This window comes from Sorex fumeus, unplaced genomic scaffold (assembly GCF_029834395.1).
Source record: "Sorex fumeus unplaced genomic scaffold, SorFum_2.1 ptg000122l, whole genome shotgun sequence".
Lineage (NCBI taxonomy): Eukaryota > Metazoa > Chordata > Mammalia > Eulipotyphla > Soricidae > Sorex > Sorex fumeus.
The window spans coordinates 32,695,786-32,714,268 of NW_026606179.1; the positions used below are offsets into that span (position 1 = coordinate 32,695,786).

Below are 18,483 nucleotides of genomic sequence, written 5' to 3' on the forward strand. Positions count from 1 at the left end.
CCTCACAGGCCTTGGGTCACCAAGGGACGCAGGGGATGGTCGTGGTGGTGGTGGTGGTGGTGGGTGGGCGGGGAGTGGGCTGGTCAGCGACCACTCTGCTAAGGTGGTGGGGACTGGCACGGACCGCGCGGCAGATCCAGGCGCCCCGTTCCTCTGGTCTCCTCTCCCGGCCTCAGTTTCTCCACCTTACACCCGACGGCTGAGCCCTGCGCAGCCCACGTCGAGGGAAGAGCGGAGGTCCGGCGCACCAAGACGGCCCGGCCACAGAGGGCAGCTGTCCCGGGGTGCGGTGGGGTGGGTTGGGGACGCGGACCCCAAGGGATGTCACCCCCTGGACGTGTCCTAGCCACTCCCCCCCCCCCCCTTGGATCCCGTACGGCTGAGCCGGGTCCCAGCCCCCGGCGCCCGCAGCTGGACCGGGCGCCGAGTGGGCCCCGCCGGCCCCGCCCCCGGCCCGCCTCGCCTTTGATGCGCCGCGCCCGGCCAATGCGCGCGCGGGGAGGCGCCGGCCGCGGCGGCGGGCTGGGGGCTCGGCGCGCCCGGGCGTCAGTCGGGCCGCGGCCACGGCGGCAGGAGCGCGTCCCGGCGCCGCGTCGGGCTCGGCGGCGCGGGGCTGCCCGGGCAGAGGGAAGAAGAGGAGGAGGAAGAGGAGGAGGAGGAGGAGGAGAGCGAGGCGCGGCGCGGCGAGCCGCAGGGCCCCGCGGCTGGGGCGCATGGCTTAGGGGGGCGCCCCCGCCCGCCGCGCCTCCAGCATGGGGAAACTTCACTCCAAGCCGGGTCAGTGTCCCCGCCCGCGCCGGCCGCCACCGCCCCCCGCGACCCCCGGCCCCGCCGCGCCTCTTGCTAACTCTCTGCCTCTCCTTTCTTTCTGGCTCCCGCCCCGCCGCCGCCGCCGCCGCGATGTGCCTGCAGCCGCCGTGTACAAGCGCAGGGAGAGCCCGGAAGGTAGGGGCGCGCGGGGCACGGCGCGGGGGGCGCTGCGCGGGGGCCCAGCCCGCGGGATCTGGTTACCAGGGCCACCCCCGCCCCCAACCCACCCCGCCACCAGCCCCACAGACCCGCTGGCCGAGCGGGCTGCGTGCGCGCCCCGCCTCTGCCCCCAGCGACCCCCCCCTCCCCTTTCATCCCTCCCCGCGTCCCGGGCTCCCGCTGCTGACCCTTCACCCGTCCTCTCGGGCCCGGTCGGGGACCCCTCTCGCTGCCTGGGCCCCCTCTGCGTACCGCCCCCTTGTTTCTGCACCCCAGCTCCCTCTCCCGAGATCTTTGCCTCCTCCTGCGGCCGCCCTCCCCGGCACCCCTTCTTCTCCCGACGCTCCGTTTCTTTCTTCCCCGACTCACTTCGCGCTCCCGGGACCCGTTTTCTGTTCCCCTCCCCTCCCATCCCCTCCGCAGGGCTGGGTCCTCTGGGGCTCGCTCTTCGCTCTTCGGACTTCCCCGCAGCCCCTTCGTTCCTCACCCGGTGTTGAGCGTCCCCCGTTTCTGCACGCCTCCCCCCACCCCGCCCCACTGCGCCCCTGCCCTTGGGGCGCCGCCGAGCCCCGTCCCAGGGACCGTGGCCCGTCCCCGCGCGGCGCCCCCGCCGCGCCCCGCTCGCTGCTGGCTGGAGGCTCACTTTCAGCTGGGGCCAGACTTAGGGGCTTCGTGTTGTCCCGCCCCAGGTGATAGCTTCGCGGTGAGCGCCGCCTGGGCGCGGAAAGGCATCGAGGAGTGGATCGGGAGGCAGCGCTGCCCCGGCGGCGGCTCGGGACCCCGGCAGCTGCGCTCGGCTGGCACCGTTGGCAGAGGAACCCGGGTACGACCCTCCCGTCATCCCCCCCCCCCCACACGCCCTTTTCGGTTTCAGACGTCCCAACTTTTAGCGCTCTCGGGGCATAGCGTCTGAGTCCAAACATGCCTTCTCCAAGCTGCCTCCCGCTCACCAGCACGTCTGGTGCCCCGTTTGCCTTAGAGGTGGGGGCGGTGGGCAGGGGGTTCGGTGCGGGGAGAGAGGTCCCGTTGACTGGGAAGCTGGTCTGTGCTGGAGGGACCCGAGGCCTCGGCTTCTGCCTTGTTTCTGCCGCCAGCATTCGAAGGTGGATTTGGAGATGGGGCAGAGAATGACATGATAGGGATGTCAGGATGGAGGGTAGCCCCGGGCCAGACCAAAGATCCTGGGTGTCTGTGATGTTCATCAGGATCCTGTGCCCAGGAACCCCAGCAGCGCAAAGCCCCGCAGTGAGAGCTGACTTGGCCTCCCTCTGCCTCCCCCCAGCCCACCCCAGCCCAGCCCTCTCTCTGACCCCCCAACCCCTGCTGCAGTCCTGTCTGGGGAAGCGGTGGTTGTGAGGAGGTGGACGGGAGGGGGGGTTATGAATGAGTGCCGCCCCACTCCTGAGCTGGCACTGGCATTCACGAGTGTCCCAGGAGCTCGCGAACTCCCGCACGGGGCTTTCGGAGAGACGGGCTGCGTGGAACTGAGCGAGCCCAGATCAAAGCACGAATCCACTTTTAGATGTGACATTTAATTATTTATTTTTATTATTTAAAAAAAAAAAAACTTGGGATCAGACTGAGTGTGGGATCTGGCTAGTTCTTTGGTCCTGTTCATGGACTCGGGAGTGACCGATGGAGTCTGGTGGGGGGTGTGGCCCATGGGTGGTGGGACCTCACTCACAGGGGCTCAGCTTCCCTGGAGGGGCTACTGCTGGGTGCAGGGGAGCAAGTCAGTTCTTGTGTCTATGAAATGCCGTGTGTGTGTGTGTGTGTGTGTGTGTGTGTGTGTGTGTGTGTGTGGTAGGGAGGGGGGAGCCGTCGTCCCTCCTCCACTCCTGCTCCTTAGCTGGGTGGGGGCTTTTGCTTTTCTCCTAAGCACTGAGGGAGCAGGACCTGGGTAAAGCTTCGCCGTTGATAGGGTAGGGGGCACGCGGCAAGAGCCCGTTCCAACCTCCACACTGTGCTCACTTCCCCTCCAGGGCGAGGTTTTGATCTACTTACTTATTTAAACACCAATGAAAGTGATCCGATTTAGCTGTAAGAACAAATGCATTTGCAGCTCAAGACACAGGCTGGCCAACTGAGTGGATTTCCATTAATCAAGTTTCTTTTTTCAGCCTGTGTATTTTTTTTTTTACAAAGTATTCCTGCAGAATGACATTTATTTGCAATTCCCTCCCCCCCCCACCCCCAACCTCCTCTTTCCTAAACTGCGAGGCAGCTTGCTCCATGCTTTAGGGGAAACTTGAAATACAGCGAGGGCTTACTTCAATTGACTTTTATCTTCAAAGCCATAACAAATGTTACCCGCATGTTTTTGGTGGGTCTCCTTGGCATCCAGTCCTGGAGCATGGGAGGGAGGAGGAAGGAAGGAGAGGAAAACAAAAGTCTGTCGTTTTTAATTAAATAGTAGTGTTCCCAGCGAGAGGAATGCAGGCCAGTAAAAGTTGCCATTGGGGGAAGTGAGGGGGGCGGAGGAAGGGGGCCCCAGCTTAAGTCTGTGGCTTTGGTGAAGTCACGGAATTCTGTTGCCTGCTGAGGACAGCATAGGATGGTGCTGGGTGGTGGCCCTCCCCACTCCCCCCCACCCGCCCCCTCTCTCCGACGCGCTCAGGGGTCATTCATGTTTGTTCAAAGCACTTTTGAAGATGTGAGACACCAAGGCATCCCTGTGATGCGTGCTGGGTGGCTCTGCCTGCTGAGATCCTGAGGGGAGGGAACCTTCGCTCCCTGGAGACTGGTTCGTGGCCACTGGGACCGGGACACCTGGGTTCCCACCAGCACGGCAGAGTTTGTGAAGGGGAACTGTTGTATTGTTTCTCTTTCTCCCCCCCCCCCAAACTCCCTGAAACTCCCATGAAAACATCAAGCTCTGATTTCAGAGATCTTCATGCTTAGGATGAAATTGAGTTGAAAGAGGTGGTTTGCATACAGAGTCAACTCAGAAAGATAGAACAATGCCAAGGAGTCAAAACAGAGTGTGTGCAGGGCCTGGGGCCTGACCCAAGATTACGGAACCTTGAGACACTGAGTAGGGCAGCAGTGAGCAACCCTCCTAGGGGGAATTTCTGCAACTCCTGGCCGGCTGGGAGCTGGCAGGCTCTTTTGTTATATCACCAGGGGGGAGCCGGGCCTGGGCCCCAGAGGCTGCTGGGTTCCCAGGGCTGGCTGAAGTCCCCAGGCCAGCCCCAGGCTGTTTTGGGGTCTGGCCTGGGTTGCTGCTCCTTCCCTAGCTCTTCACCAAAGTGGTGCCCATCCAACTAGCATTATCATTGTTGCCATGATAATGACTGTTTATTAAGTGCCTGCACATGTCAAGCACTTGGCTTACAGGATCTTAATCCTCTCAGAACCCTGTCCGGCTGCCAGCCAGCTGGTGTGGACTCCGTGTCTGTCCCTTCCTGCAGTACTTTCCAGGTTGCTGGAAGCCAGAGGTGGCCAGTCCTGCCAGAGCATCTGCCGGGAGGGGACCTAGTGACCATGGCCAGGGAGGTGCAGGGAGGCTGGCAGAGGGACAGGTGGATGCAAGAGGAGCCTCTGCTGGCCTTCTCTCTCTCTCTCTCTCTCTTTCTTTCTTTCTTTCTTTCTTTCTTTCTTTCTTTCTGTCTGTCTGTCTGTCTGTCTTTTTTCTTTTTGGGTTATACCTGGCAATGCACAGGGGTTAGTCCTGGCTTTGCACTCAAGAATTACCCCTGGCAGTGCTCAGGGGACCATATGGGATGCTTAGCTGTGTACAAGGCAAATGCCTTACCTGCTGAGCTATCACTCCATCTGCTGGCCTTCTTGCTTGACCCTGAGGAGCGGGGTCTGAATCGCTCCGGCAATATGCAGGGTGGTTCAAGTAGCCAGGCCTGGGGCGGGAGAAGGCACTTGTCCTCTCAAACACCAAATTCCATGAGGTCAGACTCTGCCCCGGTTGCTGCCCACCTTGCCTAAGCCATGTAAGAGTGGCAGGCCTCGGTGGGCTCATCTGTGAGATGGGTACAGGAATATTCTCATTTCTGGCAGATAACTCTGCAGAAAGAGTAGACTGTTTTGGGGGAGGCAGTGGGAGGTTCGTGATGGGATGATGCTGAAGGTTGATGATGAAGTCAGGGGCTCCCCACCCCCGGCCTCCCTCCACTCCATGCTCACTTGGTAGGAGGCACCCAGGCTAAGGCCAGGCCATCGGCCCTCGTCCTGGGTTACTGAGGGAATGCAGGAGAAGGTGAGCTCCCAGGAGGAAGGTATCATGTGATGCTGGGTGCTGCAGGAGACGAACAATACAGCAGAAGGGTTTGTGTGTCCCACAGAAATGCGCTAAGCAACAAGGTACTATACTTAAGTTGGATGATCTCCGAGAGATCAAGGAGGACATTGTAAACAAGAGGCAGACATAGGCGGGTTCCAAGAGAAAACCGAGAGGCGTGGCCATGTCCAGGCAGTACCTTCGGGGGAGCGAAGATGCCGAAGAGATGGCTGGACTGGCATGGATGGAGGTGCAGGGCAGGAAGAGGGCCATGGGGCGGGCACGGTGTGTGCCCGAGCTGGGCTGCGTGCCATATGTGTGTGCCCCTGGAGGTATACCGCGTGGCCCCACCCCGGGCCCTTTTGTTCTTGGAGAGTAGAGCGGCCCTGTGCAGGCCGGGCCCCGGCTCGGGATCAAAGGCGGCTGCCAGGCGGTTTGGTAATTTGATTAAGGGGCGCCGAGTGCATTTTGATATTTGGGGGAGCTGGGGAGGGTGCAGGCCCGGTGGGGACAGATGGGGCTGGGTGATGAGATTGGAGGCTGGCCCAGCTGCTGCCCGAACACCGGATTCCAGGGGAATTACCCTTGAATGATACCAGTTGGCACAATTAAAAGGCCCCCATGTCTTCCCCATATGGAAAGTGTTAGGCCTCCTTACGTGGTTTCAAAGCTATGTGCTGGGAGGTGGACTTGACATTTGAGGTAAAGCATAAATTAAATATTTGGTGTTTCGGAATTAAAAGATGATTTGCGTGGTCTGGGGGGGAGGCCTTAGGGCTCCCCCTCTCCACGGAAGGGCATCATCTCCCTCATCTGCAGGTTCTTGTCCCGGCTAGATAGAACTTAGAAGCCAGGATGAATGGACTGCCAGTTGACAGCTCTTCCTTCCCACACTCACTGAATTAATTATCAGTGATGGGTGGTTAGTAGCCCCGTGGACTGGGGATTAATAAGCAGGATTGCGGGTGCAGTGACCCTGAGAGGCATGGAATGTCCATAGTCCTGGGAGTGGGTGGGGCGTGGTGGCCCTAAGAGGCCTGTGGGAAGAGCCAATGGTGAGCCCTCCTCCTTGGTGGCTCTGGGCACCTGTCTGCACTGTGGCCTCCTGGCCAGCTGGGCCGTGACGCAGGTCTGATGCGTGCTTCCTTGGGTAGACTGGCACTTCCGGGCGGTGGGGCCTGGCTCCAGCTATCTGTGGGTTGGGTGGTCCCTGATGCCTGGGGGCGGGTGGCGGGGGTGGGGTGGTGCTGTCAGCTATAAGTCCTTGGAGCCCAGCTGTGGTAGGATGTGGTGGGGGCCGACTGAGGGGTGGTGGGATGGGCTGTCCCGGTGCCAGGGGGCAAGAGGTGGTGGCCAGCCAGGCTCTGAGCCCAGAGAGGCTGTTTTTGCCTCGGAGAAGAGGCCTCTGGTCTTGGCTTCTCAGATGTGTCAGAAGGGGTGGGTGGGTGGGAAGGGAGCCTCTGACTGAGGGGCGGGGAGCACAAGTGGTCCAGGTGGCTGCTGGCACCGGCAGCTCAGGTACCCCACAATCATCCTAGCCCGGGGTTTCTGTGCCCCCACTGAGGGGCTGTGGATTCCCAGTGTGTTTTGGCTAAGAAACTTCTGGAATTTTTAGGTTGCTTGCTGGATTCCAGAGCAGGCCCTTCCGGCGGCTGCCTCCCCGACTTCCCTCTCTCTTTCTCCCTCACACATGTTCTTTTTTGTGGCTCTTGTCTCTCACAGACATTCTTTCTCTGCCTTTCCCTCTCCCTCTTCCCCCCTGTTCCCCCCACCCACCCCCCCGCCCTCCCGTCCCCTCTCCTCCTTCCTCTCCCCCTCTCCCCAAGGAAGGGAAAAATTCAGACTCTCACAAACAAAATATCTGCCATTCCATCCAAGGAGAACTGAGGCAGGAGCCCAGAATATTCTGGAAGAAATGCCAAAGAGGGCTGAAGGTCTCAGTTGTTTAATCTGGAAGGCGGTCTTTGATGGCACCGTGCTCCGTTTACCCTGGGACGCTGCCGGCTGCTTTCAGGCTGGCTCCAGGAGCTCCACATGAAGAATGGGCCGGCTCCTTTGGGGAGGGGGGGTAGTGAAGGGAGGAAAAGCCTGACCACTCCCCAAAGGGCAGGCCTGGTGATGCCGCGTCTCCTGCCAAGCCCAGGTGGGGTGGGGAACCTTTTCCAAACAAGCATTTCCAGAGACATAAGTAATTCTTTGATACCTTCCCAGGAAGGCAGAGGCGCTGTTTACCCATGTGGGTACCAGTCATGGGGTTTGGGAGGAATGTCCCAGCACTGAAGTCATCCTTAGCCTCAAACACAGGTGCCCCCACCCCGGCCCCGCCCCTTGCCCTGGGAGCCTCAGGGGAGACCGATTTGGGTTTCACTCTCCTTACCCGCTGACCCATGTGATCTGTGGCAGTGTGTGCATGGCCTCGTGTGTGGCTGATGACTTGTGGCTGTCACAGAGGTGTTGGCATCCCCTGGAGGAACCCTCCTTCCCCTGGCTGGGCCTTGGAGATGAGCTGAGTGGTAGGATAGAGCCATGTGTGATAGATAACACAGCAGCTATCCACTGAATGCTTTCTACCCGTGTTATATCCATACCTCCTGGGCTAGCTTTCAAGTACCTCCCTTTTGTCCATGTTCGCATTTGCTCTAAGGAAAGCTTGGTCTTCATCTTCACAGAACTTACAATCTCATAAGGGAAGATGCATATTAAAAAAAAAAAGGCACACCAAATTGCACAATCAAAGTTGTGATATGTGCTGGATGCTTTGAGAACATTTAATGGGGACCAGACCTAATCTGGTTGACGATTCATTCCACAAATATTCAAGTGTGCTTAGGATGTTGTGGAAACTCTGACAAATAATAGGACGTGGTTCCTGCCTCCCAGAACTTAGAGCTCGGTGGAACTGAACTCACATCATTGTCGCTCCGCTATTTTTCTTATCTTATTGCATTGGTTAGACTTTCCTGTACTTAAATAGTCATTACGTATACTATAATTTTTGTTATTTATCTAGTTAAGAAAACTTCAACTCTTGGCTTCCTGAGACTTGTTTTTACTATTTAAAAAGTTTTTAAGACAAGGAATGAGAATTGAATTTTAAGCCAGAGTGACAGGAGAATGGGTTGGGCGTTTGTCTACCTCTCAGGTTTGATTCCTGGAACTCCGTAGGTCCCTGGAGCCTGTGAGTAGCAATCCCTGAGCACAGAGCCAGGAGTAATCTCTGAGCACTACCATATGTGGTCCACTACCCCTCCACAAGCTGCCTCTAGATTGAATTTTGCCCATTGTTGTTGAGTGTTGGTGGGATTGCTCCTTCTCTGGTGTCATAACTCAGGACTTGTATGATTATTAGGCCTCCTAGTGTGGCACTGTTTTTTTTTTTTCTAACCCCTAAATGAAATCCTCTGTCATAATAGACGGCTCTTTAGAAATGTTGCTGTCTGTATTTTACTTCGGATTTTCGCATCGATATTCATCAGGGAGGTTGGCCCATAGTTTGGGAAGGTAGAGGCGGAGAAGTGCAGCCCGGATCAAAGGAATGTTTGATGACTCTGGTGTTGAGTTGAAAAGCAGAGAGCCAGCAGGTGTGGGGTCAGAGGTGGTTTTAGCGGAGCAGCAGTTTCAACCGGAGGGTGACTTGGGAGTGGGGTGGTGGTGGTGGAGGGGAGCCAGGCAGGAGAGGGGCATGACTCCCTGTTCTGCCTTAATTCCTTAGAGGTGCTGATTGAGGTTCTCTTGGCTGGTGAGGGCTCGTGGCTTGGGCTGAACAGTCTTCTTGACCATGTTGCAGAGTTTGATATTTGTCCCCAGGGGTGACATGTGGCAGGGCCAGCAGGACAGAGGTGAGCCTCATGACTCAGGGGAGTCCTGGAGGTGGGGCCGGGGGGGGGGGGGTTGTGGATCTCTTAAGTTGTCAAACACACCTGGAGGAAAATAAGGAGGTGGCAAGTGCCAGTCTCTCCACGAGGGGTTGGGGAAGGTCTGCCTTGGGCTATTCTCGGGGCTCAGTAGGGCCCTTGCAGGACCCTTAGCACAAGAGGGACCAGGAGTCTTGCTGGAACAGGAGGCAGGACAGGAGGAGCTCAGAGAGCAGGCCTGGCGCCTGCCATCCTAAGGTTGACACCAAGTCACCCTGGCCTCTCAGTGTGCCCACGGGGAGCACTGTGCTAGACGGAGCCTGCACATGTGGACTCCTGACTTTCAGCCCGTGGCTGCAGCTTTTCTACACCCGTGGGCTGGTAGAAAGACACTGTCTCAGGGAGGAAGTCAAGAGATTTCTCACAGTATCTTGTCTCGTCAGTGCAAGTGGCCGCTGGGTGTTAAGTGACCATAGACCAGCATCTGTCTGTGAACCGGGGCCCCAACCCAGTGTGGAAGAGCATGGCTCTGCCCTTCCCCGGTGGACTGTGGGGCCAACGTACTGGCTTAATGGAAACACAGCTAGCACTTTAGGGTGGGGACCCTTCCCAGGGTGTTCAGGTACCCAACTATGTAGGGGGGCATTCTTGGCTTTAGTGGAGAGCTGCTGCCCTGTTTGGGCTGCCTGGTCACAGTTGGGGGCATTGGTGTATGCTGTGTGGGGTTGAATCCCCAGAAGATCTGGGAGGGACAAGAAGAGCAGCTAAAGGCTATAAATGTGACTTCACTGGGCCCGGAGATGGCTGAGGTGCAAAGCAGGGAGGGGCAGGGAAGGAAGAAGCCAGTCCCTGCTCCTGCTGCTGAACCCCAGGGTAGAGGCCAGGCAGCCTGGAGGAGTGGGTGCTCAGGGCTGGACTGGCTGGGCCACAGAGCAACACGGAGGACTGTGGGAATAGAATGGGTGGGACGGGCCATGGAACCATCAGCTCTGTGCCTTGGTTTCCTCACCAGTAAAGCAGAGGTGATGGTGGAACTCCACAGGTTCATTTGTAAAACAGGCCACAGCCTGGCATGTGCTTGGTTAGTTGTCATGGCTGCTGAGCTGGAGGGAGACCGGGGCGGTGGAGATGTGGGGAGTGGGGCGGGGTGGGGGGAGGGGGCGGCGATCAGGAAGTAGGGCTCTGAAGAAACACCTGGTGCAATAGTACAGCAGGTAGGGTGTTTGCCTTGCACACAGCCAACCCGGGTTCGATTTCCATTATTCCATATGGTCCCCTGAGCACCGCCAGGAGTAATTCCTGAGTGCAAAGCCAGGAGTACCCCTGAGCATCACCAGGTGTGACCCAAAAAGAAAAAAAAAACCTGACCAGGAAGTCATGGTTATGAACTCAGCAAGCCCCCCGTGGCAGCCCCGGGGTTGGGCTAGGAGTATTCTAAGGATCAAGTCCCCACAGGCCCAGTCAAGTGGAAGGGAAGGTGGTCCTTGCTGGGTGGGAAGGTGGTCCTGGTGATACTCTGTCTGCTCATCGTTAAAGAAACCTATCTTTGAAACATGCCCTTTGGGTGGACCTGGATGGCTCCATGTGCCCTGCGCTCTTGGGACGTCCTGTCATTTCTCCGTGTGCGGACACACAGATGAGGAGATAGACCCAGAGAACGGACGGGGAGTGGGTTCAGACCACAGCCCGTGTGTGTGTGTGTGTGTGTGTGTGTGTCTGGATTAGCACATGCACAGGGAAAGATCTGGAAGGACATGCTGTCAGTAGCTATTGGGTTAGGGAATAGTGAAGAGAGAAATTGCAACTTCCACATTATTGATTGCTGCGTGATTGAACTTCATTTTTCTTTTTTTTTGGGGGGGGGGCTGATGATACACAGGTGGTACTCCAGGCTCTGCACCAGAGTAACTCAGGAGTTATGTATGCCTGACAGTGCTTGGGGGACCATATGGGATGCCAGGGATTGAGCCTGGTCAGCCATGTGCAAGGCAAACGCCCTAGCTGCTGTACTATCATTGTGGCCCCAATGTCATTTTTCTTTATCTATTTTTGGGCTACACCTGGTGGTATTCATGACCTCTCCTGAATCAATACTTGGCCAAAGGGGGTCACTCACCCTTCAGGGTGCTTCGAGGACCAGGCATTGCCAGGGTCCAAACCTGCTAAGCACACACTCAACACATCAGACTCTCTCTTCAGCCGTGTCTTCCTGTTTAATGAGCATCTCCTGCTTCTGTTGGGATTTCCCAGAGAACTGATACATTTTGAAAGAGAGGGAGGGATGAGGAGATGACATACAAAAGAAGGTGAACTATGGAGAAACTTTCCTGGAGGGCTATGGGGAAGAGCAGGCGGGGGTCCGACTGTGGAGCCCCTCGAGTGAACTGCTGAGTGCTATCTGCAGTGCAGAGAGCACGGAGTGGCCCTGCCTCTGGGCCATGGTGGGATCCAGAATCCATCTGTGCTCTGGGTGACAGTGTGGATAAGACCCAGTAGGAAAGGCTGTGGGACTGCAGGTGGGGTTGGGGCCAGGGGGGTGGGGAGGGGCACTCACCCTAGCTGCCAACACTCGGGAGGGGGTGAGTGGGGCTGTGGTGAGGCCACTGCCATTCTGGCTTAGATGGGCAGGAGCCTGACTTCTCCAGGGCACTGACCCTTGGTGGTGGTGCCTTCCACCTGGGGAGAGAACCCCAGTGACCCTGGTGCAGGGTCTTCCTCTGCTGCAGCCACCAGCCAGCCATCTTCTCCTTTTCAGAACCAGAAGGAAGGGAAAGCAAGAGGCCCCCGAGACAGGTGCTGAGAGCGAAACCCTTGATAAGTTTTGTTTGACTCGATTCGTATCCATTTTCATCACAAGGCGAGGTGGGCATCTGCCTGGCAGGCCCGTTCCGGAGCCCTGGAGAATAAGGTGCCGGCTGTGCCCGCATGCAGGGGGTAGAGGCATTCTGGGTGCAGGTGGTGATGGGAGAAAAGCCCCTGCCCAGAACCCCTTCTGCAGGCCTTCGGGGTGCTGCTCCCGAGGCTGAGCAGGGCCTGGACTTACAGGGAGGTGCCCGGCTGTGGGTAGGCAGGAGCGTGGCCTGGAGCACCTTCTCCTGGTGGCGTCAGTCAGCGCCTTTGAAGCCGGGAGGTCCTGCTTGGCAGCTGCTCCTGGAGTTCTTAGGGGTGGGCTTGTCTTACCTTTGGCTCAGCCCGGGGCCCTGGAAGGCAAAAGGCACGGCAGGGGTGAAAGAGCCAAAGCCCATGTTTACGCAGAACTGTGGGGTTCTTGAAACCTTCCTCCCAGCCCTTGGGCAGGCCTTTCAGAGTGGCCGAAACTTGGCCTGTGCCCATTTTAATATTCCGGGGAAACTGAGCCCAGATCATAGAGGGCCCAGGGGAGGGCCCTGTTTGACTGGCGGTGTCCCCAGGCCCTTTTGCTCTGCATGGCTCATGGCAGATGCTCAGGGAACCTTGACTTGGAGAGTGAGGCTCAGCGGGTGGATTTACTTATTGGCGGGGGCTGGAATCAGGGGCAGCTCAGGTCTTGTCCCCTCTCACCCTGCAGCCCTTCACAGAACCACACTGCTTGGGCTTGTGGAGGGGAGCCCCAGCAGGCTTTGGCCCTCTTCTTGCTTTTTGTTTTTCTTTTTGAGTCACACCCGGTTGGGCTCAGGGGTTACTCCTGGCTCCGCACTCAGGAATTACTCCTGGCGGTGCTCGGGGGACCATATGGGCTTCTGGGGATCAAAACCGGGTCGGCCGCATGCAAGGCAAATGCCCCTCCTCCCCCCACTGTATTATAGCTCCAGCCCCATCTTCTAGCTTTTTTGGTAACTCAAGTCATGGACATGGTCAAAAGCATAAAATGAAAATATTCTCGGCAGCATTAAAGGGTGTGTGGTACAAGGAGGCACACTTCTATCTCCTTCACCGTCCTCCCAGCCTCCTGCTTCCGGTTCCTTAGTCCTCCCAGCCTCCACTCTGACAGATCCCTCCAGCCCTGTGTCTGCCACGCATCGCTCTACACAGACCACAGGGTGCAGCCCTCTTGGTCAGCAAGACTTGGCATTTATAGGTGGGCTGCAAATTTTACTTGGGGAATCATGAGCAGGTGCTGGAGACTGTAACCATGGTCTTTTTGGGTTTTGCTTTTGGGTTACACCTAGTGGTTCTGTTGGAGGGGTGGGGAGAGGGGCTACTTCAGTGACTGGGGTCACTGGCAGCCATGCTCAGGGGACTATGCGGTGCCGGGGCTCAAACCCTGGCCTCCTGCGTACACAGCAGCATTCCTGCCCTTTGAGCCATCTCTCAGGTCCTAAATATAGTCTCTCCCCAACCCTTCTTTGGTTTGTGGGTCATACCAGCAGTGCTCAGGGCTGACTCCTAACTCTGTGCTCAGGAATCACTCCTTTTGGTACTTGGGGGACCTTATGGGGTGTCGCTGGGGGATTTGAATTGGAGTCAGTCACGTGCAAGGCAAGCATCTTCCCTCCTGTCTGAACTCTCCGGCCCATGAATCTTCTAATTTAGATGGTATGTGCTACTCCGATTGCTTTATTGTGCTACTGTGCTTGCTTTATGACCTTCACAGTGTGTCTTGGAAATGTTGCTAATCAGTCCCGACTCTTTTCCGGTTTCCTCACAGTGCTCAGGCCTTCCATGGAGGGCAGGACACAGTTGCGTGCTGCAATCCCCAGCTCTTGGGCAGCCCCATTGTTTGTGGCTCTGAGTTTCTCTGTAGCCAGACTTTTGCATGCATGCCCTGTCCCCTCCGTGTCCCCCACCATGTTGTCTCTGGCTGTGACTCTGTTCTATTTCTGATAAAAACCCATTTTCCCCCACCACCCTCTACCCCAGTCTCGAATCTTCAAAACTCAGGAGAGAAGCAGTTCTGGGGTGAGGTGGTTATTAGTTAGGATCTTGAGTTTCGGGCACCTCTAAGATGTTGATGCAAAGGTCCATGTTGGTCTGTGTCACTGCGGAGTTGGAGGATGAACTGAATTCAGGTGTAGCTGAATGATTCCAGCTTCCAGCTCTCTTTGGGGACAGAGGGTCTATGTCTTCCGCTCTTTGGGGTTATCTTTGTTCTCATGTAGATGCTCCCCAACTCCTGCCCGGTTGGGTCAAGCGACTTCTACCTTCAGCGGGAAAATGTGAGTTCCCCCTGGAACCAGGCTGAGAGCCCACTGTTTCGGCCTGAGTCAATCCCCATACTTCTGGCAGTCTGTACCCTGCGGTGCCCCTGCAGTGGGGGTCAGGGTCAGCTGCCCACAGACCTAAGGGCAGGCTGGGAGGAAGGGCCAGAAACAGCTGTGAGGAGAAGCCTGCACAGTACAGAGCAGGCAGACAGACCAACCTCTGCACTTGGTCCAGCACTGGAATGTGACTCCTGACCACAGCTCTGAAAGGCCAGCAACTGGAGACTGTGGTGCCTGGACAGTGAGCTCCCCCTCTGGGAAGATCCCATCTTGCCATAGGAAGAACCAGGGTGGTCTTCCACCTCCTCCATGCAGCCTGCCTGGATCTCAGTCCTCCCTTTAAACTCAGAGTCTCCCCATAACCATCCTAGGCCAGTCACGCACAGTCATCAGTGGGAGGGAACAAACCCTTTTTGGGAATATGCTGACTCCTGTGGCATCTCTTCACAGTCAGAGCTCTTACACCTTTATCTCTAGTTCAAAGGATATGGGGCTGCCAGGTTCAGAACCTCTGCCTTAACTTGAATGTCCATTTTTAAATTTCGTTATTAAATTTTATTATGATGATTTTTTTGGTTTGGGCACCATACCTGGTGGTGCTCAGGGCTTACTCCTGGCTCTCTGCTCAGAAATTACTCCTGGTGGTGCTCAGGGGACCCTGTGGAATGCTGGTGATTGACCTCCCAGGTCAGCCATATGCAAGCCAAATGCCCTACCCACTGTACTATTGCTCCAGCCTTGAGTGTGGTATTTTTAAAACCTAGTTATTTAACTTTATTTTCTTGCTTGGGTTCTTCTGGTTTCAGGGGACACAGAGCCTTTAAAAATGTTCTATATTATTTTAATGTTGCAACAGTGTTCAAGTTTACAGTATCCACAGACAAAGTCTCTGTACGCTCACCCCGCCCATGCCAGGGGCAGAGACTTCTGGATCTGGGCTTCTGGCCTGGATCATACTAAGTGGTGCTGATGAGGAGCTTCAACTTTCTCCCCGGAAAATGAGGAGAGTTCCCAGCTTGTGGGGTCTTTTCAAGAACTGATAAAGGCTAAGCATTTAGAGTAAGTACTTCCTGAGGCCTTCAGAGCTGTTGAGGTGTTCTAGAAGATTCCCAGTCAACCCACCTGCGTCTACCCTGGACGTGGGTGCAGGATAGCACCCAGAAAGCTCTTGACTACTGAGTGATGGGTGAAGAAGTTAGAGGTTGTATTGGTTTGCTTAGATCTGTCCCGGGTCACCCTTCTCTGTACCCAGGAAGGAAGCTCTTGGTGAATTATCCAGCTGCCTTGGGGTGTGTTAGGTCTGCTTTTCCACTCAGGCTACACCCCACTCTGCCTCACCACACAGACAGGTCACTGCTCCTGCTCCCCTCTGTGTTATTGCTGCAGGAAAGAGTCCCATCAGCTCAGCGGAGCCCCTCTTTTAGCCCCGAGCGCTAGCCAGCTAGATGTCTGCCCCCCTAGCTGGCCACCAGGCCCGGAGAGGTGGGTACTGTGCCATAGAAATGTGAACTGGTGCTGCGCTTTGAGAATATTAAGACACGAAGTCCCCGTGGTTAACAGCAAATCAATCACAGCGTTACGGAGGGAATGTCGGGCAGACATGACTTCACGAGCCTGTCAGAAAGTCTGCCCTGCCATGTTTCACTCTCCAAGATTTTTTGACTTTCAGAGAAGGAACCGCAGATAGAGTTACCAAGTTTTACAGAAATATTTTTACTGGGCAGAAGATTGCTTTATGGCGAGCGCCAGTTATTTCAGAAGACAAGCAAAGAACCCTTTATTCTCACGTTCTGTGGGAGGAAAATATTATGCTCGGAAGCCCGTTTCTTGGACAGGCCGAGTTGCATTTCTGGACTCGGGACTGGGTGGCAGGAGATGGGGTGGAACTCAGGGGGGCGGGTAGTTGGGGGGGGGGGGATGGCGCTGGGCGTGCATCCACCTTCCCTTCACCCTCCTAAGGCATTTGTGGCTGGTTTTGTAGGTAGTGGACAGTGGACTAAAGAGCAGAAAAGTGATGTGGCCAGAGCTGGGCTTCGACCTGGGGGGATTGCAGCATTGGCTTCGAGAGGAAGGAAATGGGGGTGTCACGTCAGTGTGACCCTCCCCCCCTCCATTCATGAGCCAGCAAGCCTGGGGTCTGACCTGGCTCTGTCACTTGTCTGTATCTTGGCACCCTCATACCCCAATCTGAGCTAGTTTGCAGTATGTCCATAGGAGAAAACTTAGACTTGTTGTAAGCATCAAGTGAGCTGGTCCGGGCCAGGCTTTGAACTGTGCAGGACTCGGGGCTGGCTAGGGGCTGGCAGACTGGATCTCTTCCTCCTCTTTCTGGGGACACCTCATTCTGCGGCTTCTTTGCTGGTGCCGGAGTGCAGCCGGCCGGTTCCCTGAGCCCTGCAGAATGACTTCTGCATGGACATGGGGAGGGCGGCTATGTTGAAATCTGGGCTGGCCCAGCAAGCTGGAGATTTATTGGTCTCAGTCCTCAAGCTGGGTTAGTCCTTGGGGTCACAGAAGGGACTGTTCTCTCCTGGAAACCGGCTCGGCTGTACTCGAGGAGGGTAGGTCTGGCCTCTTGTAGGGCAGGACTCTGTTCCTCCACCCAATGTGGCAGGAGCTTCCCCTGCCAAATGTTTTGTTTGTGTCTGGAGCGTTGCTCTGTCCGATAAGGAGACCACCTCCTCACCCCTCCTTGCCTCGGACCACAATCCCTTTTATGTGGGGCCACTGCGGAGGGTTGATTTATTCCTTTCCCTTCCTCATCCCCCCCAACCCCCCTTCATTATTTAGAGCATGAGGGGAGTTTATCTTGTTCTGCAGGAGATCTGTCATGGCAGCTTGGGAATGGCATCCAAGTTTACAGAACTGAGTCGGGTGCCCAGAGCCTTCTGGTAAATATTTTGGGAAGATGAATTCCGCTGGCATCGTGGCCCCAGGCTTGAGCAGTGGGTGCTTTTTCAGGACCAGATGATAGAAGTCAGGTACCCCCGTGCACACAAGTGTGTGCTTCCCCCACTTCCTGCAACACTCGTGCCCTTTCTTTATCCTCAGCACCCTTCTAGGACTCATGTGCCAGGGACCAGCTCCCGGTGCGCAAGTCCTGAAGCAGGGCACTGTGAGGATTAAGGAAAGAGATAGAAGAGGGAAAAAAAGCCTGGGGTTGGGGGTTCACAGCCTCGTGGAGTGAACAGTATTTAATGCTTAGAACCAGGAAGCATTGAAAGGAGAAGAACAGGGCTGAAGCACAGCAGGTAGGATGTTTGCCTTGCATGCGACCGACCCAGGTTCAATTATCTACATCCCATATGGTCCTTTTGGTCCATATTGACCCTTTTAATTACTCCAAGCACCGCCAGGAGTAATTCCTGAGTGTAGAGCCAGGGGTAACCCCTGAGCATCGCCAGGTGTGACCCAAAAAGCAAAAAAAAACAAAAAAAAAACAAAAAAAAACACAAAACAACAACAACAACAAGAAAAGAAAGTAGAAGAACAGTGTTCTGTAGTCAGGTGCCCAACAATCTTGATCTATCTGGACTAGATGTTTCACTTGGTGCGAGTTTATTGGGATACACACAGATGTAAAGGGTCAAGGTCCTTCTCCAGCCACTCCAGGGCAGCCCTCCGTCTCCAGGCTCCAACGTTCCAGATTCTGGTTCCCAGTACTCAAGCCCCCAGCCTTGGCTTGCTGGGAGGGAAGTGACCCTGTGGTGCCAGGTGTGGCCATGAATGGATGTGGGTGTGGTGGTGTGTGCCCACTGTGCCCAGCTTGCTGTGGGCCTTGTCCTCGGAGGAGGCTCAGCATCCTTTGCCAGGTGGCCTTTGCGAGGCTCATGTGAGCTCTTGGTTCAGTGGGTGTCAGTGTGGACTGGGCGACTCATCTTAGGCTGCCTTCAGAAGGTGAGCAGGAGGCAGGTGGAAGGTGAGGAAGTGGCTGCCCGCGAGACCGGGCACAGACAGTTAGACGACAGAACTCTTTCATACCTAGGGAGAACGGGTGTCTTCGGCTAGGCCTGCGACTGCAGGGAGCAGCTTCCTCTTCTGAGATGTTGAGGGACCTCGGGTGCGAGGGCTCTTCCTTCTGTGGGGAAGGGAGGCTGAGCTGGGAGGGCGACCCACTGTTGGTCACACAGCCTGGGAAGTGGGCCCAGGATTTTTGCGCATGGCGGCTTGGGGACTGGGTGGTATTGGGGGAGTTTTGAGACGTCTGGAGACTCTTGCAGACAAGCGTGTCATGTCCCATCCCCGCCCC

At 56.3% G+C, this 18,483-nt stretch overlaps 1 protein-coding gene across 1 annotated transcript in view; it reads left to right on the top strand.

The window, feature by feature from the left end:
• The first annotated feature begins 660 nt into the window (after positions 1–660).
• The window catches only part of NKD1 (NKD inhibitor of WNT signaling pathway 1), a 79,651-nt gene continuing 61,828 nt past the window's right edge, over positions 661–18,483 (top strand). The window contains exons 1-3 of the mRNA XM_056136352.1: positions 661–777; positions 913–945; positions 1,659–1,792. Coding sequence (XP_055992327.1) covers positions 753–777; positions 913–945; positions 1,659–1,792 — 192 coding nt within the window. The 5' untranslated portion in view covers positions 661–752. The remainder of the gene's footprint in view (positions 778–912; positions 946–1,658; positions 1,793–18,483) is intronic.